Source organism: Apus apus, chromosome 18 (genome assembly GCF_020740795.1).
Source record: "Apus apus isolate bApuApu2 chromosome 18, bApuApu2.pri.cur, whole genome shotgun sequence".
Taxonomy (NCBI): domain Eukaryota; kingdom Metazoa; phylum Chordata; class Aves; order Apodiformes; family Apodidae; genus Apus; species Apus apus.
In genome coordinates this window covers 11,522,347-11,542,966 of record NC_067299.1, presented here as the reverse complement: position 1 = coordinate 11,542,966, position 20,620 = coordinate 11,522,347, and the positions used below count along the sequence as shown (strand labels likewise).

At 52.4% G+C, this 20,620-nt stretch overlaps 1 protein-coding gene across 11 annotated transcripts in view; it reads left to right on the top strand.

Moving 5' to 3' along the window:
• Positions 1 to 641: 641 nt before the first annotated feature.
• The window catches only part of TSPOAP1 (TSPO associated protein 1), a 68,730-nt gene continuing 48,751 nt past the window's right edge, over positions 642 to 20,620 (top strand). For all 11 annotated transcript variants that reach the window (XM_051635517.1, XM_051635515.1, XM_051635509.1 and 8 more), the window contains exons 1-4: positions 642 to 732; positions 13,093 to 13,200; positions 14,936 to 15,064; positions 17,967 to 18,143. In XM_051635517.1, the coding sequence (XP_051491477.1) occupies positions 691 to 732; positions 13,093 to 13,200; positions 14,936 to 15,064; positions 17,967 to 18,143 (456 nt within the window). In that variant the 5' untranslated portion in view covers positions 642 to 690. The remainder of the gene's footprint in view (positions 733 to 13,092; positions 13,201 to 14,935; positions 15,065 to 17,966; positions 18,144 to 20,620) is intronic.

Genomic DNA, 20,620 nt, shown 5'->3' with positions numbered 1-20,620 from the left:
CGCGGCCCCCCCGGGGTGCCTGGCCCGGCCTCATATTGATGAGTCGGCGGCGGCTGCGCCGGGGGCTGCCCGGAGCCGCGGTGAGGGGCTGGCAGGTCCCCCGGGCTGGGCCGGCATGTGGCCGGGGGCGCCGGGGGGCTGAGGGCAGCAGCCTTTGTACGGTGTGCGGGGTGGGGTAGGGGCAGCCCCCGCTGAGGCGGCAGATCCTGGCGGAGATGGAGCCTCCCCCGGCGCGGGGATGCTGCTGCTGCTGCTGCTGCTGCTGCCGCCGCCGCCTCCTCCGTCCCCGCCGGGAGCCAGCGCGGCCCGGGCTGCTCCAGCCGCCGCCGCTCTGATGCCTTCGGGCTTTCCGTGCCGGCTCCCGCAGCCCCGGGGAGCCCTCGCCGCCCGAGGGTGAGCCAGCGCCCTGCCCCAGCCATGCAGGAGCCGGAGCGGAGGGTGCCCGGCGCGGGGCAGAGCGGTGCCCGGTGCCCGGGCCGTGCCCCCCCCGCCGCCACCGCCTGCCCGCACCTGGGCGCGCCTCAAGGCGGGGGCGACAACGGTGACAGGGCGACCTGCCAGCTGTCCCCGGGACCGGAGGAGGCCGAAGCACCCCAGCCTCAAGAAGAGTCCCTGGGGACCCTCCACGGGCCCCCGCCGGAGCCCCAGCGCGTTTGCTCTGCACCGGAGCTCGTTAGGCCGCTGCGAGCGATGGATGGGCTGGGATGCAGCCGGACAGACAGACACCCCCAGGTAAGCAGCTGTCGGGGTGTCTTTGCTGGCAGGCAGGGTGCGGCGGTGCACAGCCTGGGGGAGAGGCGTCGGGGAGGGGGGGAAATGTCACCTTGGTACGAGACAGGCATGGGAAATAGCTACGCTTGGCTGTGGCTGAGCCACCCACAGACCCTGCCCTGTGGGGCTGGGAGCTGCCAGAGCTGCTGGGCTGAGAAAGAAGGAGCTGCAGCCTGGGCTGCCCCTCTGCAGGGATTCCCAGCTGCCTGGCCCCTAGCTGGTGCTGGAGCTGGTGTGGGGTCTCTCCTGGCAGAGCCCACCTGGGGCAGAGGCAGCCCCTGCACCAGCAAAGGCTGAGCTGTCCCCTCGGTGTCTCCTGGCTCTGGCAGCGTCAATGACTCTGCAGGTCGTGGCAAGGACATGATTCACTGCCACCCCCTTCCAGAGCATCCCCTTCTCCCTCCACTCCGGGTAGCCCAGGAGGGCTTGGAGACCTGCACTGCAGGGGGAACCTGTCCCTGCAGGCAGCACAGGGCACCTCGAGGCAATGTGATGCCCAGCCCCTTGTAGCATCTCTCTAAAAACAGCCCAAAAAGGTCCTCCTAGCATCTCACCTCCTTGATCCAGGCCACAGAAGTTCATCAGCTTGTCCTGCTTAGGACAGTCTGCCCTCCTTTCCCCTGGGTAAAATCAGCCATCTTCCTGGGGTTCCCTGGGGTCTGAGGTAGCTCTATGTTGCTTTTAAAATGGGGGAGAAATGAGCTCTCAGTCTGTTCTTCTTGAGCACGGGAGAGAAGAGCTGAGCAGAGCTGGTTGGGGTTTAGCAGGACGACCAGCCTGCAGGAGAAACGGCACTGCTGGAAACCCTCCAAGAGAGAAAACGGTTTCACTCAAGCACAGCTTCTTATAGGGCTTTTTTACAGGGCTGCTTATTGTGATGCTTAGAGGAAGGCCACACTGAACCCTGAAGTCCTTGGTCTGCCTCTGACCACAGCTCCTGGCTGCTCCACAAGCATTCCAGCCAAAAAATAGGGCAGCAGAATGGGAAGAATTTTTGCTCCCACCCTTCCTTTCCATCCATCTCCAGAGTCAAATCACTTGTGTCGAAATTCTGTCTTTCCCCTTCAGGAGAGCCAGCTGGCATGGGAGGGGGTGGACACAAGGGTTTGGTGGGGGAGCCTGGGTGGGAAGAATGGGAGTGGCAGGGGGGCAGGTGGCTGCTTCAAATGGGGTCGTGGGTGCTCCAGGACTGGAAGAGCATCCTGCGGTGTGAGGGTCATGCACCCAACTCTAGCTGATTGCTGCAGTGGATGGTGGTGGTGGAGGAAGGGGTGAAGACCCTCTTGATTTCTATGGTGGTGACTGCTGAGCACCTGCCACCCAGTTTCCCTTGGGCTGCTTGGAGTGATTCCCCATGATCCAGGACACTCCTGGCTTGGTGAAGTGACTAATCCTTCCCTTCCCACTCCAACAGGGTTGTGGCAGCATCATGGTGGTGTCACCGTGGTAGCAGTGTACCAGGGCAGTACCATGGTGGTACGTGATGGCACTGATGGTGCTGTGATGCTATCAGAGCAATGGTTCTGTGGTACCTGGTGGTACTCTGTTGTATTGTGGGCAGTGCCACAGTGATACCATGATGTCACTGTGGTGGTGCTGGTGGTATCATGGCAGTACCATCCTTGACATTGATGTTGATCTCTAGAAAGGTTAACATTTCTTCTTCTGGAAAAATAAAATCTCCAGCATTTCCTTCTGAAGTCAAGTGGCTTTAGTGATGCTAGAGGCTTCCAGTTCTGACCTGGGAGGGAGCTCAGTGCTGCTGTCCCTGGCAGGGCAGGTGCTGATGCTGCTGGGCTGTGGAAGCCACATCCTCAGACCCCCTTCCTAAGGGGTGAGGTGCTGTGCTGCAGCTGGGGATGAGGGAACGTGACCCAGCTCCCCTCCCAAAGGGGCTCTTCCTGGCCAGGCTGGGACAAGCGCTACGACACCACACGTCCTGCTGCTGGAGCTGGGCTTCCTTGAGGACATTTGTCCTTGGGATCTCAGACCTGCATTATGCAAACAAGACAGCTGCCTCCAGGGAGTAATCTCCTAGTGTGGAGAAGAGGCTCCTGAGGGCTCATCACTGACAGACTTGATTAGAGATGTTGACTTTACGAGGAAGCTATTGCCATGCATTCCAGCGTCCGCTGTGATTGCCCTGCCATTCCCTCAGGCACAGTTTATAGGCAGATGTTAAGACTATCCATAGGTCAAGTTAGTCTCTCCTTTCTTGCTCAGATCCCTCTTTAGTGCTGGAGAGCTGTTGCCTTTTTCCCATTTGGGAGGTGGCAAGGAATCTCTGGAGTTAGGGAGGTGGGGTGGGGGACATACCTGGTGCCTCCTGACCAGCCCCTGTCTCAAGCAGAGCTGGCTCCAGAGCTGGAAGAGGTTGCTCAGCACCTGTCCAGGCCAGTGTTGAATATCTCCATGGACTGGCATCCTACTGCCTTTCTAACCCTGTCCTGAAGCTGCAGCACTCTTGTGGAGAAGAACATTCTTCATAGGTCTGGTGGGCATTTCCCTTGTTGTGACTCATGCCCATGTCTTCCCATCCATTAGCTGTGTGTCTTTGCATCCTGCAAAGCTCTGCAGGGCCTCCGAGCTCCTCCACGGAGTAACAGCACAGACCTGCATCTCACCACGTTACTGATGTTACCTGGGGGCTTGCTCTCAAAAACGTCTTGGTCCTGGGCCTTTGAAATTGCTCTAGTCTTGCTTTCCAAAATTTCTGTATGGACCCAGAAGGTAAGAAATTATTTTCCTGCTGGAAATCTCTAGGCACTGCAGTTGCAGGATCTTAATCAGAATAATGAATATTGGAGAAGGAGAAACACATTGTCTGTGTAGGAAGAATGGGGTTAAGGTGGCACAGAAACAGCCTAGCTGGAAATTGGGAAGTTCCCAAAATGCTGTCAGATGGATTGTAGAGCACTTGCCACAAGAGCAGTTGTCTGCATCTCTTATGGTGTGCTGCTCCAGTGGGATCTGCTTTGGTCCTGGGAACTTGGGATGGTTTGCGAATGGGTTGCTGAAGTGAAGGCTCTTCTGGTGCTCTAAATTGGAGGTGGGAAGAGGAGAAAGCTCATTCACTTTCTGTGTATTCCCTGCATCCTTCCCTTCCAGGATTACTTGTTCCTCTGACCTCTCCAGAAGGGATCAGCTGGCTGATCTCTCTGCTCTGGCATCCCATGAACTGTACAAGCAAGAAGCAGAGCTGGGGTCCTCAGAGCTGGATATCCTGACTACTGCTGCATCTCAAGAGGTTGCTTAGGATCTGAAGAGGGAAAGTCTTATAGGGATAGGCTGAGGGAGCTGGGACTGTTCAGCCTGGAGGAAACTCAGGAGGGACCTTCTCACTCTCTACAACCATCTGAAGGGAGGTTGTGATCAGGTGGGGTTGGGCTCTTCTCCCAGGCAACTAATGACAGGATGAGAGGGCCTGGCCTGAAGCTGCACCAGGGGAGGTTTAGGTTGGATGGATGTGGCACTTAGTGCTATGGTCTGGCTGATGTGGTGGTGCTGGTCATAGGCTGGACTTGATGATCTTAAAGGTCTTTTCCAGCCTTGGTGATTCTGTGATTCTGTAAAGAATTTCCTAAAAGCCAAGCCTCAGCTTCCCTTGAGGTCATACGAAGCTGAGAATATTCAACAAATCCGTAAAACCCAACTGAAAAAGTTTAGGCCAAGGAGCCCCCCAGTCAGTAGGAATTTAAATATCCACAAAAGAACCTGTTGCTGCTAGTGGGGCTGAACACAAAGCACAGCTACAGCAAGAATTATAAAATGCTGGTAAAGATCCTCCACATCAAGTGTTCAGGCCAAGCTGCATTCAACAGTAAGTTCAGTGACTTTTGCAGGGATTTGGGGCATTGCAAGAGTTAAAAAATTTCCTTTGGAAAAAAATGGAAAACCATTTAATGTCTGAGGAAGTACAGAGCTGCAGCCTTCACTAGCAAGGGTAGGACAGCAGAATAAAAGCTGGCAGTAGGATGAAAAGATCTTCCTTGGCAATGAAGCCAGTTCTTGCTGTCACAGACACCACTTCCTGCAATCTCAATTAGAGGAGGATCATACTCGATCTTGCTCAAAATCTTAGTTAATAATTTGTTCTTGTCTTGGCAATGTTCAGCCTTTTGCAAATTACTTGGTGCTGTTTTCTGCAAGCACTGTGGAAGTGCAGCCAACCTCAGGTAGCTGCCTGCCACGAAGAGACAGAGCAACATTAGTTGTGGGAAGGGATAGAAGGGAAGGCCAAGCGAGGCTGTGTGAAGGAGAAAGTAATTTTCATTTGAACTTTCTTTCTAAGTAGGCTTGTACTCTCTGTACAAAGACATGTCCAAATGGCATGGCCAGGTCACTTGTATGAGAGGTGGGGGATGAGGGACACCAGCCATTGCCTCCTCAACTGTGTCCCTGGCTCCTCTGGACTAGTGATGACAAACTGGTTTTGGGACAGGGCTGTCACACCATGCTGGTGTTGGCCATTATTGCACTGTGATCTTCTCAGCATCTTTGTCATTTCTGTAAATTTTTGAGAAGGGGACTTGCCAATGTCTTTGCTTCCTTGTTTTGGGTGTCCTAGGGGTGCTGTCTTCTTTCCTGTTGGAATAACATGAAGGGAAATGGTGTGTGCAATGCTGGCAGCCATGTTGCCCTCCTCCTGCTCTGCATCCCATCTGCTCAGCACTTCTGAGAAAATACCCTTTTGGGCAAAGGGTAAAAGGGCAAAACCCCCTTTGGTTTGTAAGTCTTCTGCTGCTTTTGTCATTCCCATTACCTATTGACCACTGAACAGCATCTCTGGCTCTTGTGAGTGGTGCGAGGGGATTATTTTTTCCCTCCATCTTTTAGATACTTCTTAAAGCCATGGGAGATTTGGGGCTTCTCAGTCTAGGAGATTTAGATTAGACATTAGGAGGAAATTCTTCACTATCAGTGTGGTGAGACATTGGCCCAGGTTGCCCAGAGAAACTGTTGCTGCCGCATCCCTGGCAGTGTTGAAGGGCAGGTTGGATGGGGCTTGGAGCAGCCTGGCCTGGTGGGAGGTGTCCCTGCCCATGCAGGGGGTTGGGACTGGATGATCTTTAAGGTCCCTTCCTACCCAAACCATTCTATGATTCTGTTAATTGCCCAAATGAGTTTTTGCTTTACAAAAAGGGAAAGGAATACTGTTCCCAACATGCCAGAACCTGAGTGGCTAGAACAGGTCTTAAGCCAATGTGACCCAAGCAGAGAAGGTGCTCTTGGCCCCTGGGAAACTGCAAGTAATTTGGAAAACAGGATCAGGTAGGGGAGAGCTATGGAGCAGATAGCTGGGTAAAAACTGAGCTGTGCAGACAGGATCTGCCATGGTAGCTCCCTGTGGTGTCTTCCAGAGTGGAAGAGCACATCTGCCCTTCAGAGCTGAACTTGGTAGGTAATCCAGTCTCTCCATTCAGTACAAACAAATGTGTGAGATCAGAATGCTGTTGCTGAGGCTTTGAGGTGGGAAAGAATCCTGGCATTAACTTTTCAAACTATGATCCTGTCAGGGGGCAGTGGCACTTGTGCAGGGGATTGACTGAAGTCCAGCTCTGTGGCTTTCCCAGGTGATCCCTGATGCAGCCTCGGGCCACACGCTGTGGATGGGCACTTTGCTCCCAAGTGCATTTGTCAGCACCAGAGTCTCACAACTTTCTATTTATTTGGATTAGAGTTTCTGTTATGAGAAAGATGAGATATCAGGGAACAATCATCCCTGCTCCAGCCATCAAATTACCAAACCAGGAAAGAGCTAAATTTATCATTCTTCCATGTGGTGTGTTTTGATGCTTGCAAAATAAAAGTATCTGACATATCCAGATGCTCCACAAAGACCTTGGGGTGGTCTGGGCCCAAGCCCGCAGGGCTGGGAGCTGCAGGCAGAGCTAAACAACAAAGAGCCCCCAGAATGTCTATAGGAAGCCAATATCCATGTTTTTTCTCTGATGGCCCGAGTATGCAAGAAGCAGAGGTTGTGAAGTGGCTCTGTCTTTGCACTGAGCATGGTACCTCATGTACTTCCCACTTCTACATTTTACTTTTTTGTTGTTGTTGTTGTTGTTTGTTTTGTTTTGTTTTGTTGTGTTGTGTTTTTTGTTGTTTTGTTTGTTTGTTTTGGTTTTGTTTTGTGGAAATACTGTTGCTTGAGCCTACTTCTCTGCAGATTCAATTACTTGCTCAGCAGCACCCAGAAAAATCTGCAATGGGGAAAAAGTCTTGGGTTCTGATTGGGCACTGGAATTTTACAACCAGACTGGGTCTGATAGGATAGAGCCTGGGTTTCATACATTGCCAAGACGTGCAATCAAGCAGAGGTGTCATGAGCATCCCCTGGCTGTGGTGGGGATGGAGCACAGTCCTGCTTTCCCAGGGCAGGTCTAGGCCAAAGCTTTCTGGAAGCTGATAAGAACCAAGGGAGAAGCTTGTGCATCAGTGTTAAATTGGGGGTTGGTAGAACAGGCTTTGTAGGTCTTTCTTGTCCTGTGAAATGCAGACATCTTTCTCACAGGGTGTGCAGGTGGGAAAAGACCCTACAGGGGTCACAGAGCAACCCAAGGGCAGGAAGGTGATGTTGTTGTAGTACCTGAGGAGCTTGCTTTGCATAACCCTTGTGCTACAGGTTATCTGGTAACCAAGATGGATCACACCCCAGCAACCATTAGCTGGTTTCTGGCTGCATCCATCCTGCATTTGCCAAACAATTTGTGTTTAATATGGAGAGAGCTTGGGTCACAGCTGGGAAATATCTGTCTGGGGCCACACATGCCTTGTCATGCTTCTGCTTTAGGCAGGTGACCATCAGCTGGAAGGAGTGTGGGTTACAGGTCTCTGTACCGCACTGGAAAGCAGGGCAAGGAGCAAACTGAGGACTAGTGACACCAACAGCTGTTGTGCCAGATGAGCACCTGCACCCTGAGCAGGACCTCTCCCCTGTGACAGTCTCCACTGGGCTTGCTTGCTGGGGGTCTGTACTGGACTCTGCAGTGTGGGGACAGGCTGGCCTTGGGGAAAAGGACAGGATTTCTCCCAGTCCTCCTTCTCTCTCAGCTGACTGCCCTGTTTCATGTCTGATTGTGAAAAATGAAGAAACCCTTGTGTCAGGAGCTGTTTGGTGCTGCCTTTCCAGCAGCCAAGTGGTATTTTGGTGTAATTTTCTCTCATCTGCTTGCAAAACCTCTGGTATTTTGGATTTGCTGTTAAAGGTGAGGAACTGAGCTGCAGCCTTGGATTTCAGAGCGCTGATGCTCTGCCCTGAGAATGTATTTTCCACTCGCGTTCCTCCTTTCCTCAGTTTTGTAGAAACATTGACTTCTTTCCTGTTGTGAAGACTGGAGAAGCTGAGCTCGCACAGGAGCCAGAGCCACCAAGATACTGAGGTGATTTTTCTCCTCCTGGAGTAGCTGGGTTTGTTTTCCTGGGACTGATGATGGTGCTTTCATGAGAGGCTTTAAAGATAGATAGGACCCAGATTTGTGAGACTCCAATTTTAGCTGCATATCTCATTTTAAACACACCGTTAAGAGCATGTGAAAGGCTGGCAGTGGTCAGAGGGTGTGCAGGAGAGGATGCCTGGGGAAGTGTAAGAAAGAGCAAATACCCTGTGAGTGTTTCCTTGAACAATATCTTGCCATTTGTGGCTCCCATGCTGGAGGCAGTATCTTTGAAGCTAATAGCCTTGGATGGGCTTTTTCTTCCCTGCATTTGTTACATGGGGTGATAATAATCAGATAAATGAGGAAATGGCATAAATGAGGGCAAGGAGTAGGCTGGAAGAGGGACAGGCAGTGGGAGAAAATGCTAACTCATGGACACGCAGGGTGAGGAGCACGTGTCTCAAACCAGGAACCTGGTGCAAAATGAAGGAAGCAGAACCAGTGCTGTGGGGCACAGCCTGCCTGTCAGAGGGGTGGCAGAACCACCAGGACTGCATCCCAGGCGTGTCTCTTACTCCTCCCATGCCTTTAACAGCAATATCCCCTTCAGCTGTACTGGGATGATGCTGGCCGTGCAGTTGCTCTGCTGGCAGAGCTGATGGGTTTTGCTCTTGCTGACTGAACAGCAGGTGCTGCTGTTTTTATGTTGCTGTGGCCGTGCAGAGAGGACACTGCAGAGGAGCAGCCTGTGGGAAAGAGCTTTGTTCTGGGAGGGAGCTGATTCCCCTCAAACTGGCTGGAAGAGGAGAAAATGGATTGGCAGTGACAGGTTTAATTTCCAAGTGGTGAGGGTGGAGGAGTTAAGGACACTAATTACCAAAGTCAGCTGGAATGAACTGTTAAAGGGCTTTGACATGGTGGACACTTGAAGACAATGGTTTCAAATGAAGGAGAAGTGGTGGGTTTAGTTTATCCAAGATAGCAAGAGAGCTGGTAGAGTTTCTCCTAGGAAATAGGTCTGCAAAGGAGGGGTTGGTTTTCAGAGACAGCTTTTGCAAAGCAAACCCAGCAGCTCAATCCGTATCTGCTGGATATGGGGAGGTCACTGTGGGGACATCTAGAAATTGTGTATGTTTTACAATCAGCCGTGAGACTGCCTGTTTCCGAAAGCCACCTGAGACTTCCCGCTCGTGGGGCCACCTCATAAATTCCTCTTCCCCATCTGGTTCTCTGCAGGGATTTTAAAACAAGGCTGGGCTGAGACTTTGGCACATTCCCCAGGGCTGGGGGGGGGAGCCAGGCCGTGCCGTGAGGCACCGGCAGCCCCCGCCGCATTGCAGAGCCGCTGCAGGCAGCGCCTGGCCCTGCCCTGCTCTGATTTACTGTCCCCCCAAATGGCTTCCTGCAAGTTTTCTGCAGGACTTCAAAGGCTGCGCTGGATGCTGGGTGCTCTAGGGGGATTTTGACTGCATGACCCATTTAGCAGCCTGGCTGGGCACCTTTCCCTGCAAAAGCTATGGCAGCTCTCTGATGCTTTTTGAAGTTTTCAGGTGATGAAGCAGCAGCTTTCTGGCAGCTGCCATGCTGAGGCCTTTCTGTTTTTGCTTGTTCTTGATGCATCCTGAAGAAACTGTATTTTGGGCTCTACCTGCCGAAACAGGAGATGTTTTCACTGTAACGAGAGACTTCAAAGCCATGTGCCTGCTGCTCTCTTCGCTCTGCATCTCTGCTGCTCCTCTCTTGCCTTGTGCTGGGTTTAGAAAATTTCCCTCATGGCCAAAGAGCATGTCACTTGGGTTAATTTTTTAGTGGTCAAGGATGCTCCTGACCTGGGGAACATGGCTGCCCAGAGACCCTCCCTGCTACCCATGGTGTCAGCTCTGCCTTGGCTCCTGCCCACTCCAGCTCACTGCAACCCCTCTGACCAAGGGACGCTTCTGGGTTTTGGCTCCAGCTGGCACTTCTGCGTGTCGTTATCAAGTTGAGTTGCTTCAGAGGTAGCTTCTGTGCCTCTTCTCCCTAACAATTTCCTCCATCTCCCTTCAGAAAACACCATCCATTAGGCTGTGAGCGTGGCCTGCACCACAGGGACCTTGAGGAACAGTCCAGCAGTTAATAAATTAAAAGCTATTTCATTATAGGAAATGAATGTTTAATGAGCATGGCAAGATGTCTAGACAGTCCTTTGGTTCCAGGATCTAGGTGTTCTTGGAGGAAGGTTCAGCCACTGCAGCTAGTGCCAGCTCAGTGCCAGGAAGAAGGTTTGACAAAGCATTCCTGGGCAGTGAGGTCCCTGCACAGGACAGACATCCTGGCACAGCAAGGATCTCCTGCCCCCACATATTCTCATGGCAGATGCCCCTTGTGCCTCTCTGCACAAAGCCCCAAGGAACTGTGGCTGCAGTGGGACTGCTGGTAGCGGGGAGGCTTGGCCACATGTCTGGCCCCAGCCAGGAACACACTCTCCTGCTCCATGGCACCTTGCCTGGGGGTCCTGCAACACCCAGGGATTGGGAAAGGTCTCTGTGGTGTCTAGGACATCCCAGCCTTTGCCACATCGTGGGCTCTGGAGCTGTGGAAAGAAACCTGGGCTGAAATGGGGACAGCTGGTAGGATGAGGGTGAATGGTTGTCAGTCTCTGCCCCAATTAAGATTATGTTTTATAACTACAGAAAAAGGGGGTTAAAATACAGAAATTTTGATGTAAGTCCCCGAAAGAACCCCCTGTCATGCTGGAAGTGCTAATTGTCCCCTGCAGAAACCCGGTGCAGATGACATCTGAAGTTGTAGCTGCCTGACAGGGACAGGCAGGAGCACACCAGCTCCTCTGCAAAAGCTCTCCAGCTCCTGTCCCAAGTGCAGAGCTCACTGGTTGAGTTTGGTTGGCCTCTCTCAGTCTGAGCAAGCACAGACAAGAAGCTCTAGGCCACCCAGCAGTGGCAAGAAGATGGAAATAATGCATTTTGACTTCATCTCAGGAGCTGCCTGCTTGGCTCTGGGGATGGCAGCGGTGAGCCAGCCCAAGGCACTGCTGTGTATGTCACGGGAGATACTGGTCAGAAACCCCACCATGCACCCACCCTGCTCTATCCCCCCATCAGCACCTAGAGCATCCCCTGCAGGGGTGCCCAGCACAGGGACGTGCTTTCTTGGAGCCAGCAATAGGGAGATATTCTCAGGGGCACCTCACTGTCCCTGGAAAGCAGCAGGGATGGGGCTGATGCCACAGAATCTGGTCCTGGGTCTCTGGGCCCAGAGCGTTCCACTGGGTAGAGTTCTTGGCTCCCAGGGGAGCTCCTTGGTTCCTGCCCTGGCCACCCTCGGGAACAGCCCCAAGTCAGAGAGGGTACCCAAATGCCTGGGGACTGCTGTGGTGCCACGTCCCCAGGGACTGTGGGAGTAACTGCACCTTTGTGCCTGGGGGGGGGGGGAAGAATAGAAGGAAATTAATATATTTTTACTTTCCCTTAAGTGGAAGGTGGTGCAGTCTCTCCCCCTGGGGCATTTCACTCCAGCTTTCTCAGACCCTGGGATTTCTGCAGGGTGGCCACCTGCAAACCTCTCTGCCCAAGGTCTGTCAACTCATGGCACCTACCATTCCCTCCTGTGGCTCAGAGGGCTGGTGGGACCTGGGGACACTGCAGGAGGCCAGTAGAGAGTGCTGGGTGTTCTCTTTTGAGGGTGTTTATTTTGGTTTTCTATCCCTTTCAGTTGTGTTTTCCTTCCCCACTCCATCAAGGTGTTTCCATAAGGGCATGAGAGGTTGGGAGAGCAGTGGCACAGGCATGGCAGCCATGCTGGGGGATTTGATGGGCTGGACTCTGTGGCCTCTGGTCTTCTGCAATGGCTGTGATTGAGAAGCCAAAATATAGTGTTGATAGATTGGCTCTGAGCTCTGCTAGCACACATAAATACTTTCTGGGGGCCTGCTTTGGCAGCAAGTCTGTGGGGAGCTGCTCGGGGCAGGAAGCAGGAACCACAAAGCTATATATACAGCTTAGCTGCTGCTGCTTTTGATGTGACAAAATTAAGGTGCCATTTTTTAAAGAAATCCAGCATGTCACCTTCTTCTGGAGCTGAGGCTGACAGAGGGGGCAGAGCCCTGAGCCTGGCTCCTGGGTGGGCCAAACCAGGGAGATGGGTGAGGAGCTCTTGTCACCTCTGAAAGCCATGGGGTGCTGGAGGCCTGTCACTGTGTCCCTGAGCTGTGGGGAGCAGCCCACGTGTCTGGGGTGTAATGGTTTGTGCTCTGCCCACCTGGCGTTTGCTGGCCCTTGAGCTGGTTTAGATGGCAGCATGGCAAAATGCAAGTGGCCGGGGGGTGACATGAGGGTCTGGGCAAGCAGAAAGCATCCTTGAAGTTATGGAGGAGGGCCACAAAAATGATCAGAGGGCTGGAACAACTTTCCTATGAGGAAAGGCTGAGGGAGTCAGAGCTGTTCAGCCTGGAGAAGAGAAGGCTCCAGGGAGACCTTATTGTGGCCTTTCAATACTTTGAGAGAGCCCATAAGAAAGATGGGGACAGGCTTCTCAGCAGGGCCTGTAGTGACAGGATGAGGGGGTGATGGTTTTAAACTGAAAGAGGGGGGATTTAGACTAGATAATGGGAGGAAATGTTTTACACTGAGGGTGGTGAGACCCTGGCCCAGGCTGCCTGGGGAGGTGGTAGATGCCCCATCCCTGGAAACATTCCAGGCCAGGTTGGACGGGGCTGTGAACAACCTGATCCAGCTGGGGATGTCCCTGCTCGCTGCAGGGGGTTGGACTAGATGGCCTTTAAAGGTCCTTGCACCCCAAACCAGCCTGTGAGCCTATGAGACAGTAGCTGTCACCCACAGGAGATGTGTCTCAGCCCTGAAGGCCACTGACCCCCCAGAGGACACGCAGCCCCCTGCCCCGGGCGGGTGAAGCCCTGCCCTGCCTCTCCTGTGCTGTTTTGCAGAGCGGGGCTGACTACAGCTTCCTGGTGAGCCAGAACACGAAGCTCCTGCGTGCGCTGGAGGACCTGCAGCACCGCTGCTCCAGCCTGGCCCAGGAGAACAGCTTGCTGGTGAGCAGGGGCTGCAGCCCCTTCCATCCTCCACCCTGCCCCGAGCTGGGCTGGCTGCTGGCTTGGCGTGCTCTGCGGGCCAGCTGCTGCCGGCTCCACCAGACACTGGCACGTGGGAGTGACTGGGGGCGAATATGGGCCCAGGTTTGGGTCTCCTGGTTGCTTTGGGTCCCCCTGGATGCCTTCGCATTGCACCCAGTGTTGGCTCGAGCAGGACCCCCTCCTGACAAGGCGGAGGGGAGCCCGGCCCCTCTGCTGCCCTGGCTGCCATCCTGCTCCGGTGCTGCGTGCCTGGGGAGCTCACCAGAGGCTTTAAGGCCTGCCAGATCAGGCAGAGCAAGGCAGCAGAGCTGGCGGCCAGGGAGGGGAAGTTGCTCTGTTTCCTCTTTAACTGGAAAAGCAGAAACACCAATTCTCTGGGCTTTAGGGCAGGGCAGCACTGCCTCTGCTCCCATGGGAGCTCGACGCCCCGCTCCTCCCCGGCTGCACCCCAGCACTCCCAGCCCAGGCAGGCTGCCAGAGCCAGGCCCGCTTCTTCTGCCCTGCTCCCCCACCCCTGGCTCCCCAGGCCCACGGTGGGCAGTCAGGACCCTCAGGAAACACAAAGAGGGGCTGTTCCCCTCCTGTATTCAGCCCACAGAGCATCAGCCCCCATGCAGCCCAATGGTGTGGGCATGTGGCCACCTCAGGCCTCTGAAAATTTAATTGCTCAGCATCTCAGGTTGAAACTAGATGATCTTTAAGGTCCCTTCCAACCAAAACCATTCTATTTCAGATTTATATCACCAAATTCAAAACACATATTTTAGATAATGTTCTTCCAGTAAAAACACAAATTCGGTATGACCTACACTCTTAGGGGGTTAGGGGGGTTACCCCTTATCAGTCATCTGGATTTGAGCAAAGCACTATTGTGTAAGATCTCATCAAATCTTACTTGTAAAAATCTGCCTCAGTCTTCCTGCTGAAGAAAAGCGGTGAAAGCAGCAAGTGCCCATGGTGGGATCTCGGAGGGGTAGGGAGGAAGATAACTGGAATGATCAGCTGCTCTGATGTTTTTGCTGATGTGAAAAGACATCAGAACACATCTGGGTCCAACCTTGAGATAGCAAGGCATCAGCAAGCAGTGGCTTATCCAAATGGACAGATAACAAATAAAAGGGGACTGAGAGCAAACAGAATCAATTGGAAAAAAATGGAAATTTGCTTTGCAAACATAAAATCCTTTGCCACTTTCTCCCTGTTCCCCTCAGCTCAGTGTCATGAGACAAAGGACTATGTCAAAGCTTGCAGTGGCAGTGCAGCACAAATCCACAGTGGTGTGTTGAGTCCTGCAGCCACAGGGAAAGAAACTGGGGAGACTTTGGAAGAGAAAGCCCAAAGGGTGGGCAAGCCAGGCCACACTGATGCTAGAGATGCACTGAGTCCCGGCCAGCAAAGGCAGAGCCTGCAACGAGTGTGTTGTGGATGGAGAGTGACCACATGGGGTAGCCTGGGGTGAACGTGGGGCATTTCATGGGGACCAAAAGGTCACATGAATAAAAATACTGGGAAAAACACAGGTTTTAGTGACGGAAGAGGCAACAAGAGCAGAGCTCACTGTTTAGTAGTTGGGACATTTATGGGCCCAGAGCAGGTCAGGCAGTGCTGGGGACCTCAGCTCCCCTGACACCCCCAGGGTGCAGCTTTGTGTTGAGCGGGGGCTTTACCTCCAGCCTCTCCTTGCATTCTCTAGCGCAGAAGCTGCTTCCCACAGACAGAGGAGAAGGTGAAGCACCTGAAGAAGAAGAACGCAGAGCTGGCGGTGATCGCCAAGCGCCTGGAGGAGAGAGCCCGGAAGCTCCAGGAGGCAAATCTTAAAGTGGTGAGTATGGGGGCTTACCATTGCAGGGCACCACTGGGTGGGGGGAAGCTCAGCTAGGAGAGCACCTCAGTGCCAGGACTTCCTGCTTGCTTCTTCTGTTGAGCTAGAAAGGGCTTTTATTTCCCCTTTTCTTAAACCTGCGGCAACCATGCTTCACACATCAGAAGCAGGGCAAGATTGAAAAACAGGCTGGAGAGCTGGGCCGAGAGGAACCTAATGAGGTTCCACAAGGGCAAATGTAAGGTCCTGCACCTGGGGAGGAAGAACCCCGTGCACCAGGGCAGGTTAGGGGCTGAACTGCTAGAAAGCAACGCTGTGCAAAAAAGACCTGGGAGTCCTGGTGGACAGCAGGATGACCATGAGCCAGCAATGGGCCCGTGTGGCCCACAAGGCCAGTGGCATCCTGGGCTGCATTAAGAAGAGTGTGGCCAGCAGGTCAAGGGAGGTCATCCTCCACCTCTACTCTGCCCTGGTGAAGCCTCATCCAGTTCTGGGCTCCACTGTTTATGAAGGACAAGGAACTACTGGAGGGAGTCCAGCACAGGCCACTAAGGTGATGAGGGGATGGAGCATCTGCCCCATGAGGAAAGCCTGAGAGAGCCGGGGCTGGTCAGCCTGGAGAAGAGGAGGGTGAGGGAGGATCTCATCAGTGCTTATAAACATCTACAGGGAGTGTCAGGAGATTGGGCCAGACTCTTTTCAGTAGTTCCCAGTGACAGGACAAGGGGCAATGGGCACAAGCTGGAACACAAGAGGTTCGACCTAAACATCAGGAAAAACTGCTTTCCTGTGAGGGTGACAGAGCCCTGGGACAGGCTGCCCAGAGAGGCTGTGGAGGCTCCTTCTCTGGAGACGTTCCAAACCCACCTGGGCACCACCATGTGCAACCTGCCTGGGTGAACCTGCTCTTGCAGAGGGGTTGGACTGTATGATCTCCAGAGGTCCCTTCCAACCCCGACTATTCTGGGATTCTGTGAAACCCAGCCAGCACCAGCTTCTGCTCATGTGTGAGGAGCTGGCTTTGAGCAGTTTCCTCCTGCTCTGTTTCTTGCTGTAAATGTGCTGATCTACCTTAAGGTGTTAAAGTAATTAGCTCAGCTTTCCCTGGGCAAGTTGTGAAAAGAATTCATCTGACTTCACCGTCAAGAAACAGGAAGTATTTGAATAAGAAAAGGAGTGCTTGCGGTAAAGCAAAACAGGAAGGGGTGAGAGACTGCTCAGCCCCATCCTCACCTCGCTTCCCTTGCTGTGCAAGCCCCATGCTTTTTGCTTTCTCCAACCTAACAGCAGCTTCTTGCAAACCCTGTGGTATCTGACAGGGTGCTGGAGTGGTGGGAGGTGGCTGTAGGATGGGGAATCTTGGGCAAAAGCACTTTCATGAGCTTACTAGTTGCAGTAATGAAAAAGTTCCTTTGGAAGGGAACCAGGGATTGTGATGGGGAATTCAGGCCCTTTAGGATGGAAACGAGGAAGTGAAAAATTCACTGAAGAGAAAGTGGGGGGGGTTTCCTGGCACTGCCCACTCTCTCTGTCCCCAGGACACATGCTGCCATCTGTCACAGGTATTGGTACTTGCAGACCAACATTTGCTGCCAGATGGACTGTCAGGTACTATGTTGAGACAAATCATTCATACATTCAACAGCAGTGCAGACCCTCCAGCAACTACACAGATACTGTTGTGGTTTTGTTTTTTTTTTTTCCCTGGGTGAAAATTTGGGGTGGTGAAAGCATAAGACCTGTTCAAGGCTTGGGAGAACCAACTTGCTGGGGTTCTGGGCTGGCCCAGGTTTCCCAAGAGCGGAAAGTGCTTGGATGGCTGAGGCTCATGGAGGGTGGGCTGGAGGCAGGATCAGGCAGCTGCATGACCCAGAGAGGACCTGTGAGGAGCTGGGGTGAATCTGGCAGTGATTGCATGCAGCTTCTGCATGTGGGTGAGATGGTCAGACCTGGAGAGGAAACGTTTGCACAGAGGATGTCATGTTCCTTATCGGGGAGAGAGTTCCCCCCTCACCAAACTGTCAGGGTTTGTGCAGCAAAAATAGCTGGACAGGGAGAGACAGGGTTTCACAAATCCAGGGACTGGATGTGGCCTCACTGGCCAGAGGGTTGTGATGAGCAGTGGACATCAGCAGCCCTTTCATCCAGCTCTGTGGTGCTTGTACCCAGCAGGGTACCTGGTCCCAGGGACAGGGAACACGTTGAGAGCATCCCAGGGCACTACAGCTGGTCAGTCTCAGCTCCTGCCTGGGGCCTTGGCCCAGAGCTGCTGCCCAGCCAGCTGCCTGTCCCTGTGTCCTGGTCCCACTGTAGCACACTGCCAAACCCACTGTGCTCTTTCCTCCCTCAACAGGGAGCAGGGAAAGCTGAACTGTTTCTCCTCCTGAACATCTCCCAGTGCTGGCCCATGCTGGGCTCTCTCTTGCTTCCCCCTTTGCCTGTATCTTGCACCCTTCTTGCTAAAGCCTTCTTTCTTCTGCCTAGGAACCCATGGAAGCACCATTTCTCTTCCTGGTTTGGCAACCTCCATCCTTGCTCCCATGCTCATCTTTCCTGCCATCTTCCCCTCCTCTCTGCTGCCTCTTTTTGTCTTTCTACCTCTGTTGTGTTTTATTATCTTCTCGTTGCCCTGACCACAGCCCCCCGTGCTGACTATACCCACTGGCCTCATCTGCCGAGCACCTTCCCCTTCCCACCTCTTCTCTCTGATCCATGACTCCATCCAGCCTTTCCTGTTTCTTCCCACTTTTTCATACAGCTGTCATGTTACTCTCTTTGCTTGTCTGTCCTTTGGGGTTCAGCTGCATCTCTTGGCAGCGCTCCCTGTTTGAAGGCTGTTGGGGTGATGGTTAATGAACAACAATGCACGTGGCTTTCCCCCTTGCTGTTCTCTCTGGTGTAGGTAGCTGCTCCGGTGCCTCTGAAGGGCTCCAGCCTGGAGTTGTGTAAAAAAGCATTTGCCCGCCAGCGTGCCAAGGACCTGACAGAGCAAGCCAGTGCTCTCCTGGAAAAAGATAAGCAGATTGAAGCTCTGCAGCAGGAGTGCCGGGAGCTGCAGGCTAAACTCATCGCAGGCAAGGTGAGACACTTTCTGGGACATCACTCAGTGGCTGCAACAACAATGATGGGAGCCAGGCTCTGGGAAGCTGTGTGAGGGCAGTAAGTCCCAAGTGCAGATTGAAAACAGGGCATTTGATGTGTGATTTGGGTGGGGGACGTTTGGGTGAGTGTGTGGCAGAGACAGTGTCTGAACCCCTCCAGAACAGTGTGTTGGGGGACACCCCAGATGTCCTTTTGTAACTTTGTGGGTCTGAGCTGCCATTTTCAGCAGTGACTAAAACTCTCCCCCTGGAAAACCCCGAGAAGCCACAAATACAGCATGACCTTTCACAATACTAAGCTTCAAGCAGGACGTAGAAGCAGGACCTCCTTATAAAGTATTTCTTTAGAAACTAAACCAGCTAAGCATGTTCCCAAGAACCAGTCTAAATCCCCTGGCTTGGGCTGCAGCTTTCTGAGTGCTCACAGCCCCCACAAGACTGGAGATAACTGAGTTTATCCTTCTATGACTCTGATTAAGGATACAAAACATTAGACAAGGGTGGGTGTTCATGAAACCATCTACAACCATGATGCCTGCATTTGGGCTGGTGACCTACCTTTCCCTCAGCATCAGCACAGAACTTCCTGATACAGATGATAGGATAAAAGGGATAATTCAATTCATCCCAAGACAGATGTCTAAAACTGCCTGGATGCGTTGATCCCTCAAAGCACTGCTTCTCTGTGATGATTCTAAAAGGAGCCTCTGAGGACATCTGAAGCTAGGTGAAATGATTCCCACCCCAGGTGACTAAAGCAACCTGTTCTGGGCACATTAGATACATCTTTTGTTCATAAGCTGGAGGTTTTCAGTTTAGGTCAGTTAATAAACTCCCAGGAGAAGGTCAGTAACAATAAGGCTCACGCTGGGTTCCCTTCATTTTGCTAATGCAGATGTGGTCAAGTGCAACCCTAATTTCTACCTACCCCACTTAGATGCCAAATATTTTCTCACTGAAAGCAGCTTGATTTTTGTCCCTGGCCTCTCCAGGTGTTTATGTTCACTATGGGTTTGAAGGCAGATTCTCAGTCTATCTCTACTGTAGGACAAAAACAATGGGGTGTTTGCTGTTTGTACAGGCTGCTTCACTGATCCCTCGTAGCATTAAACCACAGGAGAAAGTTACCCAGGTCTCACTGTGCTCTGGGGTGTCACCAAGAAGAAATTCCCTTTCTGTCCCCTTGATTTCTCACCCCTAAGCCCCCAGACGTGGGAACAGACCCTTTCCAGAGCAGCTTGATTTTCCTAGCAGAGCAGGCTGGGCAAGCTGTATCTGCCAGGGACAGGAGAGTGACAAATTGTAGTGGAATGTGACAAAGGCAGGTGAGCAAGATTCATTACTGGCCAAGGAAATCCACATAGGTGCAGTCCTTGGGGCTGATGAATTCAGCTGCTGAGCTCCTTGGGCAGGAGCATGGGTCAGCAGGTGAGACTGTCCAGCTGCTGAGGCACCAGTAAGGCAGGGAATCTGCAAAGAAGAGAGGAAGAAAGGAGATCATTCTATCTGGTCTTGTTTTTCCCATTTCTCTTCCGAGCGAGGCGCTCATTAAATTTTAATTTTCAGCTAGTTAAAATTCAAAATTCACATAACCTGTCTGCAGCATGCAAAATGCATTATGTCAGTGAAGGGGTTTATATGCAGAGATATTACGTGCACACTCAGAGTTTGTAACCAAATAAATTTTAATCTAGGGTATTTAAATCAGCACAAATTTTCACTAGCTATGAAATGGATCTACTGAGACACTCCAGGATGGACACACTGCATGCCAGGCTGCAAAAGCATTAGCCTTGTTTGCAAAGTCAGGGCTCTTAGGAGAGGAGAAAGTGATTTCCTGAGATTATGCTCTGGTGATGGGCTTCCAACCAAACCCCAGCTCTGGCTAAAACCGTGCTGCAATTTTTTTTTTGCAGCATGGATTCTTGGATGTGGGGGATTGCAGGGAAGAGCAAAGCAGCTGCAGGGGATGTGCATTAAAGCAGCTGAGTGGAGGACTGAGCTCTGTTCTTACTCCCTTGTTCCCCCAGGCTTCTTGGCTGTCTTTTTGGTAGGGGGAAGGGAGATTTTATACAGAGCTGCAACCAATTTTGTTTAAACAACTACTACCCTGATAGCACACAGGAGGCCCAGCTGCTCACTTCTTGAATCTCTAATGAGTTCCCATTATTGCTGCCTCAGTTTCCCCTTGTAGCATGAGAATAACCATGGTTTTCTACACAAGTTGTGCTTATAAAGCCCACACTATTTTTAGGGCAAATAAGTGAATGGAGTAGCAGATTAAATTTTTTCTGGATACCAATTATGCACTGAATTCATTGGCTTAGGGGCTTTCCAGAGGAATGAGCAATGCCTCCTCCAGCAGCATATTTGTAAAGACAGGTTTTCATAACCAGCTTTTGTACATCTGTGTGGGCATGCAGGTACATGTTTCTTCAGCTTCCTGAAATCTGAA